The 17,739-nt window shown below is 28.1% G+C and overlaps 1 protein-coding gene across 1 annotated transcript in view; it reads right to left on the minus strand.

Moving 5' to 3' along the window:
* Nucleotides 1-17,739, minus strand: part of LOC111635543 (cytochrome b5 reductase 4-like) — a 49,407-nt gene that overhangs the window by 3,969 nt on the left and 27,699 nt on the right. The window contains exons 5-13 of the mRNA XM_023380533.1: nt 15,719-15,803; nt 15,288-15,362; nt 13,349-13,385; nt 13,115-13,266; nt 12,997-13,029; nt 12,769-12,894; nt 9,116-9,256; nt 8,900-9,052; nt 2,843-2,993 (exon numbers count right to left, since the gene is read on the minus strand). Coding sequence (XP_023236301.1) covers nt 2,843-2,993; nt 8,900-9,052; nt 9,116-9,256; nt 12,769-12,894; nt 12,997-13,029; nt 13,115-13,266; nt 13,349-13,385; nt 15,288-15,362; nt 15,719-15,803 — 953 coding nt within the window. The remainder of the gene's footprint in view (nt 1-2,842; nt 2,994-8,899; nt 9,053-9,115; nt 9,257-12,768; nt 12,895-12,996; nt 13,030-13,114; nt 13,267-13,348; nt 13,386-15,287; nt 15,363-15,718; nt 15,804-17,739) is intronic.

The raw sequence follows: 17,739 nt of genomic DNA on the forward strand, positions 1-17,739 counted from the left end.
CTATTTGTGAAACAGCTTCTAAAAACTGTTTTAAGAAGCCTGATGATGGCCTGTAGGAGTAGGCTGAAAACTTTAGTTATTAAAAATATTCTCTAAGTAAATGAATAGGTGCGGTCGAAAATTTGTAATTTATCTTGCTGAGTATATTCAAACTGAATTTTATAACAGTAAAATTGTTTACTAGACAAATTAAAATTATAAAAATATACCAGAGTAACTACAAGAATACACACAAAACAAAAATTGGTTTGCATATATCTTAAAAAAAAAAAACAATTTCAAATATTCTTAAAATAAAAATAAAATCATCATCTGAAATTAAATCTGATTAGCCAAGCACGCTGTCACACAAAATATGCCTAGCAAAAATATAAATATACCTAATAATTACTGGCCATTTTTCTAGTGTATTCTATCCGATCATATCTCAAGTTGTTTCTTCATCAAACAGGATTTCACCTATGATTTTGACTGATATGTCAAAATTAAAGTACATTATATAGCATTACATTATTGAGGGGTCTGATGTTTTTCATTCAAAATATGTCTTGAGACAATCAATCAGTTATTTTCAACATGAAAATCAATTTTTGAGCAAGCTAAAAAAGTTTAAATATAAAGTTTTGTATATTATTATCTCCAGGCTAATATTATTGGGTTGTTTGAAAAGTAATTTCATTTTTTTTACCACCAAAGGAATTAGTTGTATTTTTATATGCCAATTTCATTTTAAACGATATTGTCATTATATATTTTGACAGCTGACATTTCAAGGCTTATTTGTAAAAAAATTTTGTTTGATTCTGTGCAATTGTTTTTTTTTTTTTGATGTCCCATAAAATATGGAAAATCAAAAGCAGCATTTTTGGCATATTTTGCCGTCAAAAAAATAAAAATGCTGTTCAAGCAAGAAAGAAATTGTGTGACATGTATGGTGAAGATGTGTTGACCGAATGACAATGCCAAAACTGGTTCCCAAAGTTTCGTTCTGGCAATTTCGATATTGAAGATGCACCATGTTCTGGAAGGCCAATTGAAGCCGATGAAGACAAAATAAAGGCATTGATTGAAGCAAACTGCCAAATAACAACACAAGAAATTGCTAACAAATTGAATTTCTAAGATTGAACCATTTATGATCCACTTGAAACAACTTGGTTTCATTTCAAAGCTCAATATATGGGTTCCATATGGTCTTAAAGAAAGATGCTCTCTTTGGTGGAATTTTAAGGAAATTTTTTTTTGAGCTTCTACCAGACAATTCCACAATTGATTCGAAAGTGTACTGCTGTCAACAAGACAAATTGAGTGATACCATCAGACAGAAAAGGTGTAGTGTTTCACCATGATAATGCCAGATCACACACAAATTTGGTAACTCATCACAAACTGTTACAGCTTGGAAGGGATGTGCTAACTCATCTACCATATTTGCCAGATCTGGCACCCTTGGATTATTACTTGTTCCGGTTTTTACAAAATTTTTTAAACAGTAAAACATTTACTTCAAATAAAAAAGTAAAAAATCACTTGGATCACTTTTCGTAAGCAAAGATCAAAACTTTTACGAACATGGAATCATGCTACTACCAGAAGATGGCAACAGGTATTTGACCAAAATGGTCAATATATAATTCAATAAAATATTTATATATTATAAGAAAATTGCTTTTTTCCCCCTCCATGTAAAAACAAAATTACTTTCTGAACAACCCAATAGAAACAGATTGAATTCAAACATTGAGAATTTTTGGTTTAATTTATTAATTTTCAATTTAACTTTGCATTAAAAAAAAATAACATTAAATTAATTAGTGCTCCCTTAAATACAATTCAGAAACGGTGTCACAATGCCACGTTTCTGATTTGTATATTAGTGAGTATAACATGTAGGTAAAATCATTCCATTATGCTACATCACACAGCATTATGTAGAATGGCATAATTTCAATTTCTTATTCATCAAAATAGATGATCTGTAAATAATAAAATTTATCAAATCTTATTCTTTAAATTGTCTTCTTTCATATTATTCATATCATAAAGTTACTCTAAAGTTAATATTCCATTATATGAATTATGATTTGTTTGCCTGGTTATTTCTTTGAAATATTCAGAATTATTACAAAAATATTCAAGATTCTCTTTTAAAAACTTTGAGAAACATGTATCTCAAATGTATTTGATGCTCAGATGTTGTTGAGAATAGCTTGGAATGAATATTCTTTATAGTCAGTAACTTATGAAAACAGGCAAGGTTATTCCATTCCATCAGCATTTGTGATCTGAATGCTGTTATAAATTAACCAAATATAAATAAAATTCTTTAAAAATATAGGCTAGTCATTCAATAATAATAAATGAAGTTAGTTAATGATGTGAATGTTTTCATTATAAAGAAAATAGCTCTTAACAAAAACAATAAATAATTTAAAATTTTCTTAAAATAAAGATTTATGTAGGTACTGTATATATTTATGTTTTTGATTGATTTCAGAAAGCAATACATATAATATAATGCCCCAAATTAATGCCAAACTATCACTGGATTACATCAGACTATAATAATGCTACTATATTTAATATAGCCCGACGTAATCTGGCAATTGTTTGGCATTAATCTAAAAATTGAGTTAATAAATATTTATATTTGTATATTTTTATTCTACAATAATGATTATATTTCCTGAGGACAATAATAATTAATTTTGAAAAAATTTTAAAATAAAAGAAAAATTTTATGGCCAAGATAGTACGAGAAATAAATCATAAAGCAAATAAAAATCAAAATTAAAAGTATAAATACAATTGTTTATAATTTAAAAGTTTAGTTTTTTCATACCTTTCTGTATTTTTATCATTCAAGCTGAACTGTATTAATTTAACCATTGGAGTAAATCCAGTCCCTGCTGCCAGAAGCACAAGTTTTGTACTTTTGAGTAATTTTCCTTTATCGAAATCTCCATCATAACTGCTAATATTAACAGTACCACCTAATTACATAAATAAAATAAATCACATTTCAAAATATATAATATTGATATTAATTTATATAAAAAAATAAAATAAATGAATTTACAATTGTTCTCGAAGCTTCGTCTTAGTAATTGCTGTAATTCTTAAATCACATAGTTTGATAAATTTAGGACTTATCACACAAGAATGAATCATGAAGAGGACAATGAAATTAATCACTGCAAAATGACAATTTTGCATAATTAATTCTGTGACTTTTACATGAGGCTTATCAGTATTTTTATTCATTGAGTGTTGCAAGTGATGTATCAGTGACACGGACTGATCATTGCTAATTTACAGTTATATTTGTATAAAATACAATCAGATTTTATAAAAAATTATTGAAGAAATACATAATTTATCTTTTTTCTTACTGAATTCTGGAGATAAAATAAATCTTTACACTTGACAAATTAAATTTATTTGAACCTCATCTGTCAGAAGGATCTTAGCAAACTGCCTCAAAAGTATAGCAACAAAGCTAAATGCTGTTTAAAACTCTTTAAACAGTATGTTGAGTTTAAGAATGAGGAGGTTTTCATGTTCAGTTAGCAACATAAACATAAATAAATGTTACGTCAAGACATTATTTACCACTTAATTGAGGTAGCTACCAAGATTGAGTTTGATTTATATTAAAAATTATGTACTTTTGCAGGGAAATTTCAGATATGGCCATCTAAGTAAGGTTTTACTGTATTTATCAAAGTGATTTTGCAGTAATAATACAATAATCTCTCCATTTATGTGAATTCACTAATGCAACTGAAAAATTTTTAAATTTTAAATAATCAACTTTGTGGAAATAAATGATAGTTACATCATAACATGTTTTTTCTTGTTATCAGTAACCTCTTAAATGGACAAAAGAAACTAGTTAAAACTTTTCTATCTCATTAAGAGTAGAGTATGGTAATTGAGAACATGGAACAAATCTATTTTAAATAACTTTCCACTGCTCCATTTACAGTTTTCATTTACGTGATATTTTCTTGGAACCAATTACTTGCATAAGTGAAGGGATTACCATAAATAAATTATTTGACAAAATTTATTAGATATTTTAGCATTTATATATATATATACAGGGTGTATCAGTACAGCAGTTACAAACTTTCAGGAGAGATAGAGTACACCTAGACAATGGGAAATGACATAGCAATGCATTGTTGTAAATGCTTTCCTGACGACACAAAATGAAAGAAAGGAAGGACATGAACAGGGTGAAAAAACATGTTTATTATTCTTAGTACAGCAAAAATGCTGGGACGTCTTTGGCTGGAGATGTGAGGCCTGCATCATGGCCTGGGGTCGTAATTTCGAACACCTTCTTTGATTTTTGCTGTATTAAGAATAATAAACATGTTTTCTCACCCTGTTTGTGTCCTTCCTTTCTTGTGTTTTGTGTCGTCACTACCGTACCAGGAAAGTGTTTCCAACCACGCATTGCTATGTGATTTCCCATTGTCTCGGTGTACTCTATTTCTCCTGAAGTTTGTAACTGCTGTATTGATACACCTTGTATATTTAATTAAAACTGAAAATTATAATAATTTATCTATTCTAATCTGTATGAATCATTAGAATATAAAAGATGCTATCACCAATTCATTTTCAATAAATGAATGAAAATGCTTTGTAAAGTTCTGGACAAAGGTTTTGAAATAGTCAAAATATCTAAATTATTTCTAAACTGTCCTGAGATTAACACTTATTTTATGTACACTATAATCTCTCTATATCAGGAGTTCCCAATAAAATTTGGTGTTTCACAATAAAGCCCATTGAGTCCTAGTGATGTATGAATATCCCAATGCAGATTTGGGATGTGAAGTGTAATTGTTTTAGTCTTGGATTGAGTCCTCTCATGAGGTTCTACACATGTGTTAGTTATTTTTAATTACTCTTCCATTATCTGTAGTGTTGTAGCAAGACAGTACAGCATACAGGTGGGCATATCAAAGATTATTAGAGATTTATGTTGCAATCATTTTGTGATATTTTAAGTATTTCTCTTATAAAAAAACAGTGGAAATTGTAGAAATTTATAGTGCTTTTACTATTGTGTATATCCCAAATTCAAAAATCATGGAGTGTTGGCCAAGAGAAGATTTTTGAAGAAAAATGTAGCAAGTACTTCAAATGTTTCTAGTGACAATGAGATTGAAAAGGTGGATACCAATGAAGGTACAAATCCAGCCATTAGCACTGTTTAAAATACTGAAAGAAGTTTAACCCTTCACATTAATGATTAATTCTGAATTTAACAATGGAAAGCAAATATTATTATTTATTTGTTTTTGTTTTTTGCGTTTTCAATAAATTGTTTTTGGTGTTTCCATTTGATGTTTTATCTATAATCATTAAAAATTATCAAAGTTCTAACATTTTTTATTAGATGAAAAGAGTTCCATGATAAAAATAACTTGGGAACTACTGCTATATATTTGACTCTCTCTAATCAATAGTATAAACAGAGAGTGAAAGTAATCAAACTTTTGATAACTTCATAAAAAAAAACCATACATCAACAGCAATATATTAGCAACACTTGATCAAAATGTTAAAATCAATAAATTCTAAAAAATTTTTTGTAAAATTCTTTAAGAATAAGCAAGTTAAATTCACTCTTTTGTATCCAATTTCGAAAGAATTAAAGACAGACATGGACTTGAAACTTATCAATTATTAATTAGCCTCATCAGTGGATCTAATAGGCAAAATGCATATGGAGAAAAAAATGGAAAATAAAGTAAGAAATAATTGATTTTTGTCTTTAATTCTTTCAAAATCGGATACAAAAGAGTGAATTTAACTTGCTTATTCTTAAAGAATTTTACAAAAAATTTTTTAGAATTTATTGATTTTAACATTTATAATAATCAATCCCATTGTTTTAATATTTATTTTACTACTTGAATCTGTTGTTTCTAAACTTTTGATCAATTTATTTAATATTTGGCAGTCTTGCGTTGAATCCACAAGACCTTTAGCATAGTCTTGCGCTAAAGGTTTTGTAGTATGGATTGACATAATTTCCAAATTACAGTCATCAAATCATGTACAGTTGTATACTGTTGATCTTACCAATAAGATTAATGAATTGATCATACCCAAAGATTCTCAATATGGTTGTGGTTTGGACTTCTAGTGAGCCACAGCAAAACCTCATTGGCTTGAAACCAGTCATGTGTGGATTTGGATGAGTGCATCGATATGGAAAATCCAGTTTCTTCCAACATTGATGTGTGCAGCTGCCAGCAAATATTCTCCAAGCATGCCCTGATAGTGCATAGATGTTTGTTTCCCATGAATGAAAGTCAAGCCTAATAGTTCCTGTACAGCAAAAAGTCGCCAAAACTATGATATTGTCATCACCTTGTTGCTTTCTGAAAATTGGAACAGTTTTACCTCTCAGGTTATGCCAGTAACTTCTCAGGCCATCTGGACCATCAAAGTTCCATTTTCTTTTTCATAAGAGAAGAAAGCCCAACTCCAATCAGCAGTGCTCAACAAATGTGGTTCAAAGCATACATTTCTTTTCATTGTCAGTGCTCAAGTAGTGGCTTGACAGAATATCTGACCATGTCACACTTCATCTTTTTTGTAAGACTCTTCAAATGCTTCTTCAGAATAGTCCAGTTGCAACTCCTCATGAATTTGTTATGATGACTTTCTCTTTCAAGTTGTACTTTTGATTGTTCTTTGATCACATTTAAACGCTTTTGAGGGTTGTTCAGACCTTGATGTCTTGCGATAATTCTCATAAGTCCCCAGAAATTGACATGCCGAGACTGCAGATACTGTTAAAAAGCTGGATATTTTTTTGGACTCCAACCAGGATGTGCCTGATACAAAACAAAATCTCTGCTCTTTCAGCATTTGATAATTCCTTTCCAAATCCCATAATGATTAGAAAGCAACAAAATGATGTGTGTTACTTGAAGTCCCCCAAACAAATCATTTCTATTGCTGTAGTATGCAAATTATACACTTTTCCAGATCAGATGATCTGTGGAAATTCTCATTTATAAATTTTTTACCAATTGTTAATGTATTCCTGTTGAAGCATGTTATTTTTTATATCAAATGAACATTCTGATTACTTTATTGAACTATTAAGGCTAAATAATTACTAAATAATTTGACAGGAGATAAGCAATTAAGTCACCATTTCATTAAATTTAATTATTATAAAGAAATTAATTTAATTAAATTTAATTTTAGAATATTCTGGAAGAAAAGATAGATCCGGAGTAGGACCTGAACTTACAATTCATGCTTACTGTGCAGATGTGTTGCCAGTTACATAACCCAGACCTCCATACAATTTTTGTTTCCAGACTAATTAATTAATTAATTATTTTATTTATAATTATTAATATTGGTCATTCATTATGCTGAGTGAGAATGATTTAAGTGTCTGTGGCTCTCAGCCAGCTTACAGCTTATCACTAACCTAGCATAGTGATACAACCAACCTGATAATTACTTCAAATATCAAATGGATAGCCAGATTCCTTTATTGGGCTATTAAAGATAAATAATTACTAAGTAATTTGGTAAGAGGTAAACAGTTAGCCATCTCCTGTAAATTTAATAATTATAAATAAACCTTAATAAAGAAATCTGGATGTTTGTTTGATATTTAAAATAATTATTGGGTTCTTTGTATTTATTATATGTTGTATTTATTATATGTATTTATTATTGTATTTATTATATGTTACTTTTTGCTTGATGAATGCTAATAAAGTCTGATAACTTTCAACCTTTCTAGTTAATAAAATCTTCTACCTTACATACAACAGATATCAATAATTTGAATGATTCAAAAACAATTTACTAGGACATATTTTGACTGTTTCAAAACTTTTATAGAAAAGTTTATACTGTATAATTTAACAGGAGAATATAAGATAGTTTTCTTTAATTTACTATCTGCTGTCAGAGCCAGTTAATAATTTTGAGCCTTTGACTGAGTTACATAATATTCAGTAAAATTACATAAAAACAAATGTTATCTTAAACATTTGTTTTTAAATATTTATTTAAGCATTTATATATTGAACAAAACACTAACATATACAATTAAACATATAGATTCTAAAGCCCAGTACAAACTAGGCAATGTCATTGCTTTCAATGTGATGTCAGAGGCAAATTTTATGGTCACACAACTAGTTTGCTTCAACTATTAGGCAAATTCGCCACTTGTAATATCACTCGTGATGTAGTTCTTCAGAAACAATGATTGTTTCATCTACCCCTCTATGAACTATTGCGCAGTAGTTTGTTTTGTAAAAGGATAACAACTTTATAGTTGATGTTAGCTTCAGCTGCTTCCATTTGTTGTCAGTCAGAAATTTAATAAATAAACAAAAACAAAATCGAGGACCTGACAGATTTATAAATTTCAATAAAATAATCTATATTGCTACTTCTATGAAAATCTATCAAACAGCTCTGTTTTGTAATCCCAGCATAGTCAAGACATGGCCGAAACATGAGCACAAATGCAAACTTTCAAATGCACCTGAGCATTGTTGTTCGCTGCCTGAAAAATCAAACTTCTTGGATCCTAGAGGCATTGAACAGACAGTATACTTTCCATCAAAGGGTATGACAGAGTGACATTAAGTCAACGACTGGCAATCAATGGCCATCAAGCAGGTGACGACTGAACTAAATTGCTTTGACTAGTTTGCTTTGATATTGCCTAGTTTGTGCCAGCCTTAAGATTAGTTTGTCCAGAAAATAATATAAAACAAATTACAGCACATGAAAGTCACATAAATTAATATTCTGAACATTGTATATGGCGTATATATCTTCATTTATAAATATTCAGGATAAAATTTGAAAACTTTTTGAAACATACCTACTTCTATCTGATCTAAAAATGTAGTCATTGCTCCATCAGGATAAATTTTTATTATTAAATACAATTCATTTCCTTTGGTTAAGCCTGGGTGATCATTTGGAATGTTAAGATTAGGAAGAACCGGAGTATAACTTCTGATGAGCTCAACACCTATAATAAAGACCCATGATTAAATAAATAGAATAGAATTAATTTAAACATTTCTGTACTTACCATTTAGTACTGTACTTATATGAACATGATAGCCAATAGGGACCAACATTTGTGATGCAGTAGGCAAATTGAAGGTGAATAAATAAGTATTATGGGTAATGGATTTTTTTGATGATAAAGTGCATGGACGATAATAAACTTCTAAAAAAAAAAAAAATCATATATATTATTGTTACATAAATTAACATTTCACTGACTTTCAAAATTGTTTACATTAAAAAGATATGTATTATTAAATAAACATGTTTTTAAAACTCACAAAAATTTATACATTGCAAATTAAAAGTATTGAATTTTAGACTATTAGCTAAATTTATGTTAATTCAATTAATTTTTGACATTTTGATAATTATAACAAATAAACATTATAGACTTATTACTATAAAGCCAACATTGGGGGCACCTGTATCAACTTTAAGGACAGGGAGACGATTGCGCATGCATGGAGATACTTGTTTGAGGAATTCAAACGGAGACAGGCAGAGGGGTAAAACGTGATATGTGCAATGTTTATAACTCAGGCAGCATCATTCTAATGGTCCAAGGGGAACACTAGTGAGTTCAGCACCTGAAGAAGGCCTTGGTGGAGGCTGAAAACGTTAGTGGGTTTTGTGTCGAATACAACACTGATAAAAAAGATTTTATAAAATTATTGATCAACATCACTGTACAGTTTGGTTTTACAGGATTGTCATATTTGAAAACAAAGTTTTAGGATAATTTTTGAATTTAAGAAGAATTTAAAGAAGAAATGCTGATAGGAAAAAACTTATTACACGACAGTTTGTCAACAGACTTTTGATGATTGAAGGAACTCAAAAGTATTCAAATAGCTATATATTTTAGACTTTTAAACTCCATTAAAGCATTTGTTTTATGTATTAAGATATTATTATTATTATAACTAAAAACCAGGATGTTTCAAAATACATAAAAATTAGAATTTACAAATTCAATATTGCAAATAACTTAACTATAGAAAAGCTAACTCTATACAAAAAATGCAGAATTATAATGCATACTAATACAAAATGCAAGTTTTTACTATCCCTGTAAGTGCACAAGCTAACGTATGATGAACAAGATGGCATTCACCACAGCTAACAGTCAACAATATGAATTGCAGTATAACAAGTTTAAGATAAAAACATTAAAATTTATTTATCTCTATCCAATATTTTGATATTTTCACAAATATACAACACAAACGAATAAAGTTCTATTGTAATTCAAAACAAGATTTAAATCCACAACTCCTAAAAAGTGATCAGATATATTAATATACATCATCTAAAGCAACTAAATTCATTCTTATCTGTTTTTTTTTTTTTAATATTTATTTCTAAATTTCAATAGTTAATTTCATGTCATGAAAATTAATAGACAGTGATAAATTTATATAGAATATCAAATTTATTATATTATCCAAGTCAATCAATTAAAGTAGAATACAATTAAGTAACTATTGCATGATCAATTTCTTATTTAAGAACAGAATTACACCACACCTTTCACTCTCCTCCAGCAAAAAAATTTTTTTTATTAAAATGAATGTTTTCAGTAACTTTCAGTGACCTACTTCAGGTTTTAACTGTTACAAATCTGCTGAGATTCCAAATTATAACTTTCTCCAATTTAGAATCTCAGCGGATGTTCAATTTGAAATAGATAAAATCTGAAGTAGGCCTGAAAGAAACTGAAAATGTTTATCTTAATAAAGAAATTTTCTTGCTAGAAGAGTGAGAAAAGTGTGGTGCAATTCTGTGACAGTTCCAGTTGTGAAGAGTTGTGATATGATTTAAGAATTTATATAAAATATATTGTAAAATACAAAATATTAAAGACTTATATGAATAAAATATTCTTGTTGTCTTCTATCATCCTTTTTACCTGATTTACATAAATATAGACAGGAAAAGTAGTCTATAAAGAAAGGTTGACTCTGCCAGTGTGGATCATGTTGGAAAAAGACGACAGAAGACAACAAGAATATTTTATTCATATAAGTCTAATATTTTGTATTTTACAATGTATTGTATATAAATATATTTTGTCCTCGATGTTTTAAAATTTTTTCTTTATAATGTAATTTAAGAATGTTAACAGTAAGGCACCACTTTACGCAGTGAATATGTTCCTACATGACAAAGTGCTAAATGAAACAGCGTTAAACTAGGTCATTTTAACATTAGAGTAAATAGGAATAGGGAAACACGCAACCAAAAATAAACAAATTTTACTTTAATATTACACTTTCTTAATATTATAAAATAAATTACATAAATTTGTATGTTGCATAGCTACAGTAAGACCTCGTTTTGCGCTTAGGATGCGTTTCTAGACAACAAAGAGCTAAATGAAACAGCGTTAAACTAGGTCATTTTAACCCATAGTAAATAGAGAAAGGGGAACACGCGACCAAAAATAAACTAATTTTAATTTAAAGTTATTTTTATATTAATTCGCATAATAATATATGTTACATAATACCAACATATGCACACAGAAATATAAAGTTTATTTTTGTGATAAAGGTCCTGGTGCTTCTGAAATTCTTGGTTTTGGCGATGAATTTGTCTAGTATCATTTGTGGTAAGCAAGTTCTTTGAATTCTTCGTTTCCAGAGTCACTATTTTCCAGTTCTACATAAATTCGTTGTTCCGCCCGTTCTTGAAAGTCGACGTTAGTAATGCTCTCACCAGTAACCTGCAGTAACTCCTCAATATCCTCCTCATCTACATCTCTTAGTCTTGCTATATCGATTCGATTGACAATTTGGTCAACGATAGGCTCTTCTTGTTCAGAATCCTTGGATACCTCTTCTTCCATACTCTGTTTATCAGTTAATCTTACCCAGCGAAGTCGATTTTGCATACCGGCATCCATAATGTTATATTTTTTTCCAAAATTAAACTAAACAAACAGATTTAGAGGAAGCACAGCGNATTATTTAATTAGTTGTTTAACATAGTTATATATCATATAAATTGTGTTAATATCAGCTCTATCTAATGTCTTGTACATTTCCAGCTCACTAGTACATTTAGCCAGTGGTTCAATCTGGAGTCTTTGTAGTTTATCCTTTTTGTTACAATTTTCACATAAAATATGAATTTTAGATAAATTTTTCGTACAATTTGGACATTTAGATTGGGTATAATCTATATATTTGTCATTTATAATTATTCCATTTTTATTTAACCTAATCTGCATAAAAAACTTTTTAATATTGAAAGCTATATTTGTCAATATATAGTTGTTATTTACTGGATAATTTAGAATTGTTGTATACCAGCTTGTATTTTCTCGTTTTTGTATATCTTCATTTGTGCATTTATCAGTTAATTCTTGCCAAGCAAAGCCGATTTTGCATATGGCATCCATGATGTTATATTTTTTCCAAAATTGCACCAAACAAACATAGAGATTTAAAGAAAGTACACCTTTTTCTGATTGATTCATGTTTGTAAATAATCATATTATATACGAATCAATGAAATGCTGCGATAATTTAAATTGGCAAAAATTTTGAGCCTCTTTTAGGCTTCGAGCAGACCACATTATATAGAATCAGCATTAAATGAGGCAGCATTAAGTGGGGTCTTACTGTAATTATATAAATATAATAATTCAAAAAGAATAAAAAAAATCACCTTTTTCTTTAGTTGGAAGGTATGTATTGTGTCCTTGTAAAAATTTACCCAAGTCTTTCCAATTTCGATTTTTTTCCACTTTAAAAAGTAATAGTTCAACAATATCACTGTTTTCTGCAGTTTTTACTGAAAATAAATTATTTTCAATATGTTAACAATATTCTTATAATTCTTGTTTATTAACCAAAAAAAGAAAAAATTTTATTAATATTGTAAATAATTGTTTACCTTCAAAATTTTCTTGAATTTTAGCTTCTAAATCTAATTAAAGTTATTATTAACATATAAATAAGTTTTCATAAATATATTTATTATTATTGTTACCACTAATAAAATTTTAGCTAACCAATGTGCAATTGATATGTGTGTGTTTTAGACCGAATCGTTACAGACAATTTCCTGTCATTCAAGTCAACTATAACATTTTCTTGCGTAATATCTTTCTGTCTTGTATGTATTACAAGGCTAATTGTTTTATCGCTTTGAAACCATTCGTAACTGAAATGTTTACAAAGTATTATTGCAAATAAACATTAAAAAAACAAAAGTATTATAATATAATAATAATAATAAAACTTACGTTGGTATTGCTTTATATGATAGATTTAATTTTTGATCTAAATAATTAAAAACATCAATTTTAATAATTTGATATATGGAAAAAGTTTTGACTTATATTTCATTATATTATAAAAGAAATTCATAAACTTAGAATAGACAGGATTGTTATAATTAAACAGGTTTTGTTTAGAGCTCTTTAGAAAGAATTATTGGAAATTTTATTGAATACAATAAAATTTGGTGTGCATACTTTCCTAAATATGGAACTTTGATTTCACAAATAAAAAATTCAGTTTCAAAATTTTCCAACAGGTTCTTTCTTGAGAGAAAAAAATTGTTATAATAAGATGAATTTTTCATTAAAATTTATTAAAAATTATAATCAAACAAAACATTTGAGTGGGATATTTCTATGTGTGACTCATATTGTTAATGAATTGTTATGAAAGGAATGGATTCTAGCAATTCTGTTTTTGGATTCATTGAAATCTAAATGCATTCATAAATTTCCCACACAAAAGTCATAACTATAAGCTATTCTGTTATTTGGTTTCTGATTGGTCAGTACAGAATTATTTTTACTAATCGAACAGAACTGTTTTTCCATAATTGTTTTTAAGTCAACAATAGTTAATTATGTGTTCTGAAGACTTTTTGCCAATTTTTGAGAAAAATAAGTATTTTAGGCACCACAAAAACTAAGCACTTTTTAAGACTTTTGTAAGGACTGTGGGATCCTTGGAATTGTTTCCTGGTGAAGCTCAACAGAAATCATTTACCATATTCTTCATAGTATGAATGATAATCAACATAGTTCTTACATATTCTATAAATAATTTGTGGCCCTCACAAATTCTAAGGATATTTCCTATGCTCATTTTTACTTGAATGATGTGATGGGTTTTTCCAGACTAAACACAGAAGATGTGAGTGTTTAGTCTGGAAAAACCCATGTTTATCAACAAATTCCCTTGCACCAACCAAAAATCAGTGTAGTATTGGTTCCCAGAATTTTTTATCATTGGACCTTATTTTTTTGAAGAAAACACTGCATTTGGGCCAGTGACAAGTTGTGTCAATGCCACTAGATGGAAGACATGCTTTAAAACTTTGTCATCCTTGTACTCAGCAACAAAACTGTTTGGATAATACAATCTTTATGCAAGATAAAGTACCTCCTCATATTGGCATCAATGTACAAAGGTTATCGCACCGGCACTTCATGAATGAAAGAGTGATTAGCATATTATTTTCAACAGCACAAATAACAAAATCACCAGACTCAATCCCTTGTGATTTTTAGTTATGGGATACTTGAAGAGTCTAACTTAGCTGTCTTAAAAAACAGAATTCTGTTACATGTGAGAAAATTATATTAAAGTCAGTTATGCTTTACTGGCAAGTGTATTGTTCATCAGATGCATGTTTTAAACTAGGGAGAAGGAAAGCATGTACTGTACAGCAGAACTGTTGGTCTGATTTATCAGTTAATTGAACATTTGTGTGTGTGTAATTTGACATGTGTAAAATTACTATGTAATGGAGAGTTACAACTCACAAAATCTTTAATTTTTAAACTAAGCTAAATTAAAATCATTTTATTTTGTGTCTCAATTTCTCTACCTAAATTTGACAACTTATCTAACATGCAAATTGAATTAACCTAACCTATTGCTCAGTTAATTGTTCTTAGGTGATTACATAATTACATGAAGATTTACAGTATATTCAATTATAGATCAGGTTAAAACACAGATCTCAACAACGTCTATTAATTTACATGTAACTATTTTGAGAATTCTATGTAATAAAACTCAAATGTATTAGAATCATGAGTAGAGTGGAGATATACTAAAACTCAGCTGTTTGCAATGATAAAAATTTTTCTACATATAATTATTTTATTAAAAATTACTACTTAGTTACAGATCAATAAGAAAATAAAAAGAATAAACTACCTTTCTCATTCAAATCATTTTTTTTCTTTGCTGTATTTGCAGTTGGCACTAAATCTTTACCTATACCAAAAACACCTACAAAAAGAATGATATTTTACTAAATTATCATTTCATTTACCAGAAAAAAATTTGATCTTTTCAGATTTTAAATAAAAAACATTAGCCCATAATTTTTAAGATATTCATAACAAATCTCACAACTATAAGAAATATCATAATATGTTATGCACCAATGAAAAGACATTATCAAGTTTTGTTTAAAAAATTGTCTTTAAACATTTTGAGATATCATCAATTATTCAAATAATATTAAATAGCTTTTGTTATATATTCTTAAAAACAGAAAAAATATATAATATTGTTAACAAAAATTTATAACGTAAGAAAATATTAATGTTACAGTATATAAACAACAAAATGAAAATACAAACCTTTCTGGAAATATAAAAGTGGCACCTTTAATTTACCAACAAGACATTTTTGTAACATAGACTCAGCATTTACCCACCTATGAACCTAAACATAAAAAAAAAAAAAAAAAAAAAAACATTTCAAAATTAATTATTAAGTTCATATTATAATTTAAAAATACATATTTTATTTTGTGACTTTTTAAATAATCCTAATATAAAAAGATTTTTAAATAAATAAAACATGTTAGAAAATCCAGTATTATTTATTTTAATTTAATGTTTACTAAATGTAGCATTATTATTTGCATTGTTAAAAACTTAATACATATTCTAATTTTGTTTGTACAGAATTTCATACGATTTTATAATTTACCTCAATATTCAGAGGTCTAATAATTTTTTTAGCTTTCATTTTAGACATAAATATTAGATGAGAATTGTATTTTATGCCAAAAAAAATATATTTAACGTGAAAATATGTAATATAAAACCTCCCATTTGTGACCATCTCAGAAAAAATCAAAAATGGTCACATATGGGAGGTGAACACCAAATAAAAAGTATCATTTATAACTATTATTTCAACATACAGTATTACAGAAATTATAACTTAAAAAGACAAGAAGGATTATATTCAAAATTTAAGATATTTTAAACAACTAAACAAAAGACCAAGTTTCAATAGTAGTTTGTCAATAATAAAATTACTGTTTTGTCAACATTTTTTTAGTGTTGTTGATAGCTTGATTTAGCAAATCAAATCAATCAATTTTGATTATCAAAGATGTTCTATAAGCATGTTTGATTTTCAAAGTAATCTAACCTGATGAATACTTTTGAATAAGATCAATCATTAGTTATTAAATATTTTGTGCTACAGTAGAATTCATAGTTGTTTAATTTTGCTCTTTTAATGAAAAAAGTTGCCAAAAAAGTTGCCAGCAATCCTAATCCTCTTATAACTGTAGAAAAGTTACAATTTTATTGATTAATGGTAATTATAATAGCATTCCTGGAAACCATGCCTGGATTGTCCATTAGACACACATACTTAGAAGCCCCAAAATTGGAAAAAATAAAGCAATTTTGCCATTGCAACTGTACTGTATATAATAATGTATAAGTAAATCATCTATATTTAAGTATTATTAGTTTATGATGTAAAACTATGTAGAGAGGTTCCCAATCTTCTGGGCCTAGAGGCCTTGGAAGATCTTTATTAATCTTCAAAAAAGTTACTATACTCTACAAATAAAATAACTTTATAAAAAATATAAATATTAAATGTAAAAAAAATAGTTAAATACAGAGACATCCTAGTATTTTACTGTTTTTTTTAATTAATCTTTAGAAATTTTAACAAAAATACATTGGATCAAACACAATTGCCAAGAAGATGGGCCAACAGATGAATTCCCTATCCATCTTAAGGAACATTAAACATCTATCAAAAAAAAAAAAAAAATTTAGACAATACAGCTTTGGCTTCCTACGCAACCAACTCCAGCATCCAAGTGGACTTCCATAAGATACACATCCTACATTATGAATCTAAACCACATGTGCTTAAACATCTAGAACAAGTGGAAATTTACAAGACACCAAAACACAGCCATAAACTATTGAAACATTGACTCCTCCTCCACTGCCTAGAAGTCTTTCTACAAAATATAAACCCCTCTCTTCTCACGCCATATACCCTTCCCCTACACACATGTTCAGCAATCCTGTGTCTTCTCAAAAGTTTGTAGCTTGTTGATGCATTTAACACAGGTGAAAATGTTTGCACTTTGTGTATAATTTTCTCGCTGGTTTGTTAGATTTCAACAGTGTGTATTTTTGTCTAATATTAACTAGTTGTAAAGTAGCAGTTGTTAATTTATAATAATAAAAATATCTAAGAACATTAAACAAAATTTTTAATAATATACACAAAGAATTTAACATAAAATATATAAGCATTTCATATAAATTATTACATTGTTATAAGATGAAACAAGAGTTGTTTATATGGTTTTGTTTGAATGAGAACTATATTA

This window comes from Centruroides sculpturatus, unplaced genomic scaffold (genome assembly GCF_000671375.1).
Source record: "Centruroides sculpturatus isolate CEXI.00-Female unplaced genomic scaffold, Cexi_2.0 scaffold1012, whole genome shotgun sequence".
In the NCBI taxonomy this organism is placed as follows: domain Eukaryota; kingdom Metazoa; phylum Arthropoda; class Arachnida; order Scorpiones; family Buthidae; genus Centruroides; species Centruroides sculpturatus.